A 12,932-nucleotide genomic window follows, 5' to 3' on the forward strand; every position below is an offset into this window, starting at 1 on the left:
ATGAACAGCCACTGTCAAGGCCAGCCCTGGGTAAGAAAAGGGTAGGATGCAGGCAATGGATGTGTTCAAAGACAGTCAAGAGCTCTTCAAGTCCAAAATCGCCACATATTTTAAAGGGAGCCTCTAAAACTCCTTCAGAAACCCAGGATAGTGGTATCCAGGGTGGGGCATGGGAGTTTATGTTAACTGACAGAAAGGGAGCATCCAATTTAGACAAATGAAATTCACCTCAGTTACCCAATTGTGAGATGACCCCAAAACACCAGAGAACCCAGGGAAAAAGGAGCATGAGAATGTGGACATTGAAGCTGTGGGATTCACTTGGACAACAGGGCATACAATGCACGAATGGAAAGGGATGTGAAAGCTAATGCAGGCAATCCCAGCACAGGCTGCTTTGTCTTTGGTGTGGAGGAACTGCTTGAGGAACTCCAGGAAGAAATTTTTTCTGACTTCAGAAAACACAGGAAACCTCCTGGCTTCCTCATAGGGAACCCCCGGGCTTCCTGAGGGTGGCACGGAGAGAGCAGATGGAAAAATTCCATCCAAACAGAGCCAATTGAGCTCACATTCCTGCCTCGGTAAGACTGATATCACTTACAGTGATGCCTGGGTTAGAAGACAGGATTGCTCTACCCAGAAAGCTAGAGAAAAACACCCTCTCCAGAAAAGCACCTGCCTAGGGCCCAAAGAGCCTGGCTACTGCCGGCCTCCAGTGCAGAACGTACATCATATTCTTTATAGGTGTTTCAAACCTTTGACATTGTCAGCTACAGAGTTCACACATGAGAACAAAGTCGAGAGATTAAAACGTCGTGAAGTCTCATCCCAAACTTCAGAACTGAGTTGAGTTTCTTTAGGAAAGTGGCTTTGGTGTGCTGACCACCTCTAGTGAAGGCCTCTCATCCAAAAGTGTACAGGCAGCACAAACTGGACTTCATGGTTTATAAATAATAGGGTACAGTTGGGTGGGTTGGAAAGGATGGATGAATCTAGAAAGAATTGGGGAGGGGTAGATATGATCAAAATAGATTGCATGATATTCTCAAAGGGCTAATAAAAATGAGGAAAAAACAATCATAGAATAGCTCATAACGTTTAAGTAAGTTTAAGATTTAATGATGGGCTGTATTCATAGCTATGCTGGAGTATAGGTGGTCTGTGGATCATCGGTTGGACATGCTTTCAGGGGCTACAAAAGATTCATGGAAGTAGGGAAGTTTGCAACCACTCACAGAACTTTGGAACAGTGCCGGTCAAACAGGGCTCGTACCTCATTCTTAAGGCTAGATGGGAAGAAGAAAATGTCTTATTAGCTTAGCCCAGAGCTCAGGAAACAGACAGGCTCTCAAACCAAATTGGATGCCATCATTGCACAACTTTCTGAGTTAATTTAAAACACAGTGAAAGAGCGAGAAGGCGAGAAGAGAGAGAGAGAGAGAGAGAGAGAGAGAGAGAGAGAGAGAGAGAGAGAGAGAGAGAGAAGGGAATGGTATAGTTATTTCATGAGAGATAGGAGGCAAACACATGGAAGGACCATATGTGCTCAGATGACTAAATATCCCCTCTCTGTCTTTCTACTTCATCAGCCCTCTCACCAAGGGGGTGGTTATGAAAAACAAAGTTAGAGTTCAAACAAAACTGTCCCCAGAGGAAAGACATCCTGGACCAAAGACATCTACTAGCTCCATGGAAGAGACCCAGGAAAGAGTAGAGGAGGTCAACTAAAGATCCTGATCATTGCTGTGTTTTGTTTCTTGAATAACTGGGGCAGAATGGGCAGCACCATAGGATGGATGGCTGTCCCAGGCCTTTGTATGTATTGAATCAGTAGTGCTGTGTTGATATGTGGTCCCTTTAAAGGGTGGGGAGCAAACCAAGGTAAAGTATTTATCAAGCTCTAAATGCTAAAGAAACTCCTGAGATATCAGTCTTAAGATATGGAACAAGGAAGAGATAGGTACATTCAAATGTCGCAGACCCCAGCACTCTAGGGATTGGTGGCTCATATGCCTCTTGAATGTTCAGGGCTACAGCCTTTTGGGAGTTTTCCCTTGCAGATGGACAAAGAAACACCAAAATGTACAGAGGGGGCTCCAAAGAGGCCAATATTTGTTTTGTTTTCACTCCTCTTTATTTTTTTTTTTAGAATATTGAAAAATATTTTAACTTTTAAATCTGTTTTTAATTGACTTAAAAATCATAAATGTTAATGGCCTGGTGCCATGAGATATTTGAGTACATGTGAACACTTACTGATGTTCAAATCCAGGCACATCTATCTCTCTAACATTGATAATTTCTTTGTAGTGAAATTATTCAAAATTTTCCTTTTCAGATTTTTTTGAAATGTAGTATGCTATCATTATTTACACTCTGCCTGCTACTACGCAACAGAACACCAGAACTTGCCCTTTATTTCCAATATGAATCCTATGCTATTGGCATTGCATGTGGTTGGGAAAGAGTCAGGAGTGGAGAGGAAAGTGAAGGTGAAGAAGTGAGAAGATACACACTTAGAAGCCTGGGCTTGAAGTAGACTGGGACAGGGGAAATCAAGAGAACAAAAAGGACTTGACCTTGGATGGATAGAGGAGTCTGTCCCCCCATCATAACCAAGGTAGAGTCAGACATTTAGGGGAAAGGCATGGATTGGATGGACCTGGTGGTAGAATAGGTACCCACTTCCAGCTTTCTATACATGCACCCTGGAACTTGGTATTCTCTTTCAAATGCTCCTTTCCTGTTATTAAAAGGCCAGCCTGGGGCAGTTCATTTAACTGTAGCTGGCTATACTTGATCACAGGCAAGTTTGATTGCTAGTATTTAAATGAGATAGCATAGACAATATGCTACAATAAACATGAATAAAAGAAAAAGCATATGTAAACAATTATTTGTACCTTGCAGTGTAGGTTAAAAAGAAGTCTGGGCCAAAGAGTAAATCTAGAGGGTGGCAGATCTGACTCCACAGATGTCTGTAACTGCTGACTGTGAAATACAATGATATAAACAAAGTTAGAGATGGAAGAACTGCTGCCAGTATGCCACACGGGGCTTGTTCACAATGCACAGAGAGTCTGTAACTTGAGACAAAGAGAAACAACTGAAAAAAAAAAAAAAAAAAAAAAAACAGAAAAAAGACGGTACACAATTGTAGCTGATTTTTCTCCTCTTACTCTTTGGGGCCCTGCCACCTGTTCCCAAATAATCAAACGGAGACATATTCTTACTTGTGAATACCCGGCCTTAGCTTGGCTTATTTCTAGCCAGCTTTTCTTAACTTAAATTATCCCACCTACCTTTTTCCTCTGGGCTTTTACCTTTCTCTATTCTATATACCTTTCTTTACCTCTTACTCTGTGGCTGGCTGGGTGGCTGGCCCCTGGCATCCTCCTCTCCTCCTTTTTCTGCTCCTTTCTCTTCTGTCTTTCCTATTTATTCTGTCTGCCTGCCAGTCCCGCCTGTCCTCTTCCTCCTGCCTGGCTATTGGCCATCCAGCTCTTTATTAGACCAATCAAGTGTTTCAGACAGACAAAGTAACACAGCTTTACAGAGTTAAATGAATGCAATATAAAAGAATGTAATACATTTTGCATCATCAAACAAATATTCCACAGCAAAAACAAATGTAACACATTTTGAACTGATATTCCACAACAAACAATAAAGTTGGTAAACAGGAAGATTCAACTTTACTATAAAGAACAAAATTTAAACTGAGGTTGTTTTTATTATTTATATGGAAGACAAGTGCTTAAAATTTTTCAGGATATTAGATGTTATCAAGGAGATAAGAAAGAAGTATATTGGCAATTTAAGTTGCTACAGCTTTCCACAAAGAATTTTTGCAGTATTTACCAAAATTTAAAATATACATAGCCTTTGATCTAATAAGTTTACCTCTGATATTCTCTTCATGAAAAAAATTATGTTTATATTCAGAAATGAGTAATAATGCCTGTTTAGAATTAGAATCTGTTGTGGTATTTGTATATGTTCTAATAAATAAAGCTTGCCTGAATATCAGATGGCAAAGCCAGCCACTAGTTAGTCATAGAGGCTAGGTAGTGGTGGCACACACCTTTAATTCCAGAATTTGGGAGGCAGAGGCAGATGGATCTCTGTGAGTTCAAGGCCACTCTGGGCTACACAAGATTGATTCAGTCTAAAAGATAAACAGAGCCAGGTCATGGTGGCACTCACCTTTGATCCCAGCACTTGGGATCTCATGACTTCATTCCCAGTACTAGGGAGGTGGAGACAGGAAATAATATGGCTGGGTGGAGAGAGGAATATAAAGCAGGAGGAGACAGGAACTCAGGTCCCTTTCATCTGAGGAATTCTTAAAGGTAAGAACTAGTGGCCGGCTGTTCTGCTTCTCTGATTTTTCATCATTTTCCCCCTATATTTGGTACTGGGTTTTTATTAATAAGACCAATTAGGATTTGTGCTATAAGAATCTACAATGCAATGGAGATATTTGTAAGAACAATTGCTCAATGAAGATGAGTGTTGGGGCTGGAGAGATGGCTCCACAGTTAAGAGCATGTACTGTTCTTGCAGAGGACCTAAGTTCTGTTCCCAGCACTCATACCTGTAACTGCAGCTCTAGGGGACCTGACATCCTCTTCTATCCCCCATGAGCATTCCATTCATGTGCACACACACACACACACACACGCACGCACGCACGCACGCACGCACGCAGGCACGCACGCACGTGCACACACACACAATAATTAAAAAATAAAAAAATTTAAAGATGACTAAAACCCTTGGGCCATTATGATAGCACTTCTTTTAAAATAACGACTCCACACACATGGAATTTGACAAGTTGACTAAACATAAAAAGTGAGATAGCTTGCAAATATTTGAAAAACTGTGAAATGGGAATATGACTAACATATATTAGAATGCTCTATGAAGTTATAGAAATTAAAACAGCATCATTAGCATATTTATGGAGAAATAAGCTCCCTGTAAATGCATTTACAAAGAGAATGAATATATGGATCTCTATAAATAGCATATAAGTGCACAGAAAATACGGTGAATGACTGTTTCTTGTACAATAAATTGATGTGATATTTGCCTTCAGAAGGATGAGGGGATAGAATTGGAGGATGCACAACAACATTGACTCTTCATGTGCTTTATTCAATAATAAGTGTATATAACTGAAAATTAAGACAACCTGAAGGGTGGTATGACATCACCTGCAGTGGTAATTTTGAGGGGGGAGAATGACTCTCGGGAAGTATATGAATTAAATGAGAAGGCTGAAGGTTCTGCATTTGCACACACTTGTTCTATAGTTTGGTGGCACTTCTTGACGTTCACCTGCCAGCCTACATTATTTGTCTGGCAGAAGGCAGGAGTCCCACCACCTTCTTTCTGTCTCTCTACAGGAATGGTGTTGGGAATCTTTGCTGTCCTCCTTGTGGGTGGCGTCATTAGTGAAGCCCTTGGATGGCCCTTTGTCTTCTACATCTTCGGTAAGCAGCTGGCTTCTGAGATATGCAGTGATGTTCTTCTGAGGTTGTGCATCTGTGTGTACTTTCCTGAAGAAAGAGGGTCAACATATCGAAATGTTAGGGAAGCAAAATATCTTAATTTAAGGAGATAACCTTTGTTAGCCAAGATGTGGAAATCCTCTGGCTTCATATAAAGTACCGCTCTTCCGCCATGAGGCTCAACCATCATGGTTCCACTGTGCCTCACAGGCAGGAGGGGAAGGCCAGCAGAGCAGTGCTTTCTCAGAGACAGAAAGCAATCCTGGGAGGTAAGTGTAGCTGTGGGTTTGTCTGTGGTTAAACATAGCAAGGGGGCGGGGTCCTGGGCAAGCCTCAAGTTTCCCAAAGAAAAGAACATATCAAACACTGAGAGTAATTCGTGGTAACTTCACGATTGGCCTCCAGACTGCGGTTGAGTTAGAAACCAAGAAAGTACTGCTTCACCTACAGCTTCCACTGGAGTGGCTTTGCATTCTATTTTCAAACTTCCCATAGCTTGTTTTGTTTACACACCTGCTCCTCTTCCAGTCAGTGAGTGTCTTGAGGCCAGAGGTGGGTTATTGTCAGTTCTTGAGACAGTGCAGAGCTCAAGAAACATGAAAACATTACTTAAGAGATAATTGGGTGGATATATTAATACCAGATGAAGATCTTCACAACAAGGAGTATTACCAACTCAACAAGAACACACAAGAATCTGAAATGCACATGTACCCAGCAGCAGAGCTCCCAAATGCACCATGCAAAAATTGATGGAACAAGGTTGGGATGTAGGCTAGTTGATAAAGTTCTTGCCTAGGATGAAGCCATGGGATGGGTCCCCAGTACCACAGAAAACTGGGCACAGTGCCACATGCCTCTAATCCCAGTTCTCAGAGAGCAGAGACAGGAAGACTAGAGGTTCAAGGTCATTCTTGATGACACAGAGAGTTTGAGACCAGTCTGGGCTACTCAAAATAGCGTCCTGTGGAGCAGGAGTAGGTTGAGAAAACAAAAACCATAAAGAAATATTAGCCAGGCAGCCTAGGCGACTAGATGAGCTCCAGAGTCAGTTAGATTTCTGTCTCAAAAAAATCAAGGAAGACAACCCCCCACCCCGATACACACACATGAATACCAGACCTACATATGAAATCTGGAAAAATTATTCTAGAAGAAAAAGGGGTAAATTCTTTGTTCTTTAATTAACTAAAGAATTCCTAAATATGACACCAAAAATATGAGCCATAGATGAAATTGATGAATTGGATATCAACAGAGTTAAACAATATATATCCTCTTCAAAAAACATTACTAAAATAATAAAAGGACAAACTGGTTCAAGGAGAAAATATCTACAAAACAATTATATGTTTCTCTAAAATTTGTAAATAATTTTCAAAACTCAATGAGAATACAAAAACCTCAGTTGAAAAATGAGCAGAAATATTTCACCAAATCCACACAGAGAGATCACAGATCTACAACCAGACACTTAACCAAGGACCTTTAGTCGTGGAGGCATGAAAATCAAAATTATACCTCCATATAACCTATTAAAATGGCTAGTAAGTGTTACGCTCTCCCTAAGGTCTGTGACCCTCTTCCCATACACAAATAAACAAGAAATGTAAAGAAATGTATGAGACCACTTGTTTGAGAACTGGAAAGGACTCAAAATGAGCTTTGGCAATAGCTTTTCCTAGAAAATGTCCCAGCGTGAGAACAAGCCCTTCAATATACCCACAGGGCTCTAGGCAGCCCAGCACCGAGATCTACACATCCGTAATTATTGCTGCACTATTCACAGCATCCCAGGCACAGAACCAGCCTAGGTGTCCAGCAACAGGGAACAGATAAAGGAAATGTGGCACAGAGCCACAGTGGAATTTGATTCAGTCGGAACAAAGAGTGAAATTATGTCATTTTCTGGCAATGGAACTGGAGATCATCATAGTAAGAGAAATAAGTTAGATGCAGAAAACAATCCACGTATTTTTCTCTCATTTGTGGAAACCAAAATTCTTTATAAAGCAATCTGTCTACCTATCTATATGCATACATACATACATACATGGGTCATAATGTACATATACATACATGCATACATGGTCATAACATGCATACACATACATACATACACACATAGATGACTCATAACATACATATACACACATGAAAGCAGGCAGGCAGCTAAGGAAGGAGATAACTGGAAGGGGAGAGGGAGAGGAGTAACTAGGGAGAGGATGGGAAGAAGCTGGTGTGCTCCAAACATGTGACACATTTAAAAGGAATTATCAAAAACCAAAATTATGTGCAATGACTGTTACACCAATTAAAAAAGAAAAATGTGAAATCCATGTAAAGTTCAGGATTTAGGAGTAAGGAGTCAAGAAAGTGTTGACAGATGTTCTACGATGCCAACATTGAAGATGCAGGACAAGAGGTGTGTGGCAACTCGAGGCTATCTTTGCAACATTTAAACAGGCCTATCATTGTTCCATAATTTAAAGCCCACTTTCTAAAAAAAGACAAAAATGAGCTCTCTGATGAACGCTCCCCTTGCTTGCAGGAGGTATCGGCTGTATCTGCTGCCTTCTCTGGTTCATTCTGGTTTATGATGACCCTGCCTCTCACCGGTGGATAAGTGGTCCAGAAAAGGAATACATCATATCCTCCCTGCACCAACAGGTACTCATAAAAACTCCAGCCTCTGCAGAAACCTTGAACCCACATCTGGGTTCCTAAAGGCGGCCGAGACTCTGAGCCTCGTGTTGATCTTACTGCTTGGATCAATGCATTTGTTTTCAGGTCAGCTCAGAAGATCAGCCGCTTCCCATCAAAGCCATGCTCAGATCTCTGCCACTCTGGTCCATATGTCTTTGCACTATGACCCACCAGTGGCTTGTTAACACCTTTATAATATACACCCCAACCTACATCAGTTCTGTGTTCAAAATTAACATCAGAGACGTGAGTAAATTTCACTCCATTCCTCCCTCATGTTTGCGTGATTCCTCAGTTCCTCAGCTGGCACAAATCATTCTATCTGCAGGGCATTAACTCTCATTTCCCAAGATAATCTCATCTTTCAAACCTGTAACAGTAACTGTGCTGGGGGTATGACTTAAAAGCTTGCCAAGATTCCCAAGAAAGAATGGTTTCCAAGTGTCGGGATAATTATGAGGGAATTACCAACAGGCTTTTTCACTGCCTTAATTATGGTCATTCACTCAGTCTTTTTACCCCAGAATGGGTTCCTGTCTTCTCTTCCTTTTTTTGTTGCCTGGGTTGTTGGTATCCTGGGAGGCCAGCTCGCAGATTTTCTTCTGAGCAAGAATTTTAGGCTCGTAACTGTGAGGAAAATCATCACAATTTTAGGTAAGAACAGGGCATGAGAGTTGAATGACTTATAAGTATTGAACAGTCGGTGAATGCATCTCACTCTTGGATTTGTCTGTTCCACATTCCCTAGGAAACGTCCCCCCAGTAGCCCTCATTGTGGCTCTGCCCTATGTCCAGTCCAGCTATATCACAACAATTGCATTTCTGACACTTTCCTGTGGATTGAGTCCTCTGTGTCAGTCCGGAGTCTATATCAATGCTTTAGATATTGCCCCAAGGTAGGACTCTTGTGTCTACTCTTAGCTTCACATTTTCCCGGGGGTGGGGGGTGGGAATGATCTATAGTGTTCTGGGGTCTCAAAGTTTGTAAAACAATAAATCATAAGCATGGACCATAGATGGGCCTAGGGTGTGTTGGGTGGAGGGGTGTTACCTTGTCATATTGCCTCACATTGAATATACATTGTCCAAGTCCTTTTGGATGTAATTACATGGTGGATTCACACATAAAACGGGGCTGAAAGATGTCTGGATTTAGCTTGGGACATTTCTATCACCCACAGGTATGCTAGCCTTCTTCTGGGAACATCTAGAGGATTGGCACATTCATCTGCTGTGCTGGTACCCATTGTTGGTGGCTTTTTCCTCAATCAGGTAGTTTCCATGCCAAGACAGATGTTTAAAATACTCTCCCACATGCATTTATAAAAGTGATGATAGCTAGAGCATATTCAAAGATTGGGAAATAGTGTGGGATTGGGGGTGAGCATGAAGTAGAGAGCAGAATGAACCAGAGTTGAGGTCATTCTAGAGTCAAAGAAGTAACCACAGCTCCACTCATAATCTCCATTTGAAATGGGAAACAAACAACCCCATAGGTGACTCAGGATGATGTTTCCATGCTGGCCTGCCAAGCCGTCTGAATTTTCATTTGTGTAAATAATCACACACAGGGAAGGGAGAGGAGAAGCAGCACAGGTGAGAGCCTGATGCATGCTGGTATCATGACAAGCATCTTTTCCCCCAGACAGCGTTTCCCTGGCTGTTCTGGAACTTGTCTTGTAAACCACCGTTTGCAAACCATTTTGAACTCACAGAGATCCGCCTGCCTCTGCCTCCTGAGGGCTGAGATTAAAGGTGTGGCATGCACCACCACTGCCTGACTATGACAAGCATTTTATACATCACAGTCTTGTTTAATGTTTCATTCTCATATTAGTGTGAAAATTAATACCATCACCTTCATCTCCTAATGCTTAAACCGAAAATCTGGTAAAATGAGTGGTTCTGATCCGAGGAAATAGCTCTGACACCCAGTATCTTTTCAACACATTGTGACATTGATGGAAGAATCTTAGAACCAGTTTTAGCATAGCATCTGTAGGCAAGGTTGGGCAACAGAGAATGTGTGTGACACTTCGATAATGTTTGATAATGTTGATGACAAACATAGCTCTATAGGCCAATCATGAGGGTCTGCAAATCTCTCTAATGTAGAGCACTTTGAGTATATTTTGGATTTCCTTTCTCTAACTATCAAGATACTTCTAGGCAATGATTCTCAACATGGAAAACCCCTGGAGACTGTCGTCTGAATTAGTGATTCAGTTTCATAGAAAAAGAAGTGAGAGAAGTGATATGTACTTTGGGTCTTGTGTTCCCAGGACTCTGAATTCGGGTGGAGGAATTTATTTTTCGTATTACTTGCCGTTAACCAGTTTGGCTTAATCATCTACCTCGTGTTTGGGAAAGCAGATGTCCAAGAATGGGCTAAGGAGAGGACGCTCACTCGGTTGTGAAGGTAACAGACAATGGTTTCAGTAGAAGTACAGTCACGGAGGCAGGACTTCAAATTGTTAATTTCCTGTCATTTTTCTTCCTTAGCTGTCCTGCCTCCAGTAAAGACATCATTACACATGCTGGTTCCTATGTGGGAAGACTGCCATCAAAAATGACATCAGGTCCCCCTGTCCCTTTCATTCAGATTTCTTGTGAAGAAAATATAAGATGAATAAAAAATAAAGTAAAATGTAGCAAAGAACCAGGTTGTCATCTTTTAATTGAGAATGTGGGTACGGACATTGTAGTTTCACAGAAGAGAAATGCAGTGCTCATGTGTCATGGGAGAGAGTCTGAGTATATCTTAGAAGCAGGGAAGTAGGGCTCATAGCAAGAGTCACCGGGCAGATCTTGCTGCATGGAGCATTCTCCTAAAATTTCAGAATTCTGACGACTAGCCAAGTCATCATCTGTATACCCCCCTTTACGGCAGCGTTAGGGACCAGAATAAGGCAGGGCAAGCCAAGATGGAGAGAAGAGAGATGGAAAAATGTGTGTGCGGGGCGGGGGGGGGGGGGGGTGTGAGGTAGCTGCTAGAGAAGACAGAGGAAAGTGAGACCAGGTAGAGCACTACACAGAGAGTACAGGAAGATGAGCTCTGTCTGGAGGAGCGATACAAGCTGGCTGGGGGATGCTGAGTCAGCAGTGATGGTGAGATGGTCCAGTAGCCATGTGTGCCTGTTTCCTGCCTTGGCAAGCTGCCATCAGCCAGGCAATTTAAACAGTAGCAACTGAAATTAAAGTGTTGACAAGGTGGGTTCTCTATGAGGACTGTAAAAGAGGACCTGTTCTCTGTTTTTATTTTAGTTTTTTTGCAGTTTCAGGAATCCTTTGGCTTCAATATTGCCTTTTCAGGTTACAGGAGTTTTAGGATAAAAGCTCTACTTTCCAGGACTCTCAGAGGACTAGACTCCACCCTTTCTCCCACATGCCAATCAAAGAAATTATAGAGTGGAGGCAAACAACAAAGAGGAGATTAACTTGACATGGCCGCACCAAGGAAACAGTATCGTTAAGTCTGTCTTCAAAGTACTAGTGGTCTATTGGTCATTTTCTTAGTTCTGGTCCTTGTCTCCACCTCTGGAGAAGTTGTCCCTGCTGTTACCACTTGAGGGGAGTATCTGAGTCCCATGGAATGATGACACCTGTTCCAGGGTGCAGCCTCACCACCTGAGTAACTGGATTTATCTCATCTTACAACTCTTGGTGATGGAGTGTCACCTGAGAAGTTGTAAGATGAGATAAATCCTTTTCTCCCCAGGTTGCTTTTGGTCATAGCGTTTTAGCATAGCGCTAGTAACCTAACTATTGACCTCCATTCTCTTCTGCAGTTACTTTGAACTCCAGGATTACAGCATTGATGATAAACATCTTTATGACAAAAGACCCAAATTACACCTTGTAGGACAGATCACCTCTCCTAAATGAGGATAGTACCAGCGCAGAAACTCAAGGCAGAAACTGAAGCAGAAGCCATGGAAGAGTGCTCCTTTACTGGCTTGCTCTCTGTAGGTTCGCTCATGCAGCTCTCTTGTACAACTCAGGACCACCTGCCCAAGAGTGGCACCACCCCCAGTGGTCTGGGTCCTCTGACATCAATTATTAATCAAGAAAATACCATACAAGTCTTGCCTATGGGCCGATCTTATGGAAGCATTTCCTCATTTGAAGTCCCTCTTCCCAGATACCTCTAGCTTGCATCATGTTGACAAAACAAACCAACCAGAATAATGACTAAGGAGACAAATAATTAAAGAGGCAAAGTCTGTTAGTCAGGCTGTGACTGGCCCTCTCCTTCACTCCCAGACTTCACATCATGCTCCCTCTGTGTGTCTGTCTGTCTGTATTTCCTGTTTTCATGAGGGTGCTGGTCCTATGGGATCCCATTCCACTCTAATAGTCTCATTTTAATTATTATTTGCAAAGATCCTGGGTCTTTGTGCTGGATAAAAACACACTTGAGGCTCTCAGCTGTAGATGTAACCAACCGTCTTATTAAAATAAAAAACACAGAACCAATGTAAAAGAGAAAGCCGAGAGGTCAGAGCTCAGAGCTAAAATCTTACCTCCTGCAATGCTCCTAGCTTCCCGAAAGAGAGCTACTTCCTGTGTGTCTGTCTTTAAATAGTCTTTCTGTTCTGCCTTCTCATTGGTTGTAAACCCAAACACATGACTGCCTCGTCACTGCCTGTAAGTAACGCCCTCCAGGTCTTAAAGGCGTATGTCTCCAATGCTGGCTGTATCCCTGAA

At 42.1% G+C, this 12,932-nt stretch overlaps 1 protein-coding gene across 6 annotated transcripts in view; it reads left to right on the forward strand.

Annotated features, from left to right (window-relative positions):
* The window catches only part of Slc17a3 (solute carrier family 17 member 3), a 23,748-nt gene extending 12,864 nt beyond the window's left edge, over nucleotides 1–10,884 (forward strand). For all 6 annotated transcript variants that reach the window (XM_076573037.1, XM_076573035.1, XM_076573038.1 and 3 more), the window contains 8 exons: nucleotides 5,415–5,501; nucleotides 8,071–8,189; nucleotides 8,310–8,471; nucleotides 8,750–8,879; nucleotides 8,974–9,121; nucleotides 9,407–9,497; nucleotides 10,508–10,644; nucleotides 10,728–10,884. In XM_076573037.1, coding sequence (XP_076429152.1) covers nucleotides 5,415–5,501; nucleotides 8,071–8,189; nucleotides 8,310–8,471; nucleotides 8,750–8,879; nucleotides 8,974–9,121; nucleotides 9,407–9,497; nucleotides 10,508–10,642 — 872 coding nt within the window. In that variant the 3' untranslated portion in view covers nucleotides 10,643–10,644; nucleotides 10,728–10,884. The remainder of the gene's footprint in view (nucleotides 1–5,414; nucleotides 5,502–8,070; nucleotides 8,190–8,309; nucleotides 8,472–8,749; nucleotides 8,880–8,973; nucleotides 9,122–9,406; nucleotides 9,498–10,507; nucleotides 10,645–10,727) is intronic.
* Nucleotides 10,885–12,932: the final 2,048 nt, after the last annotated feature.

This window comes from Peromyscus maniculatus, chromosome 5, assembly GCF_049852395.1.
Source record: "Peromyscus maniculatus bairdii isolate BWxNUB_F1_BW_parent chromosome 5, HU_Pman_BW_mat_3.1, whole genome shotgun sequence".
NCBI lineage: Eukaryota > Metazoa > Chordata > Mammalia > Rodentia > Cricetidae > Peromyscus > Peromyscus maniculatus.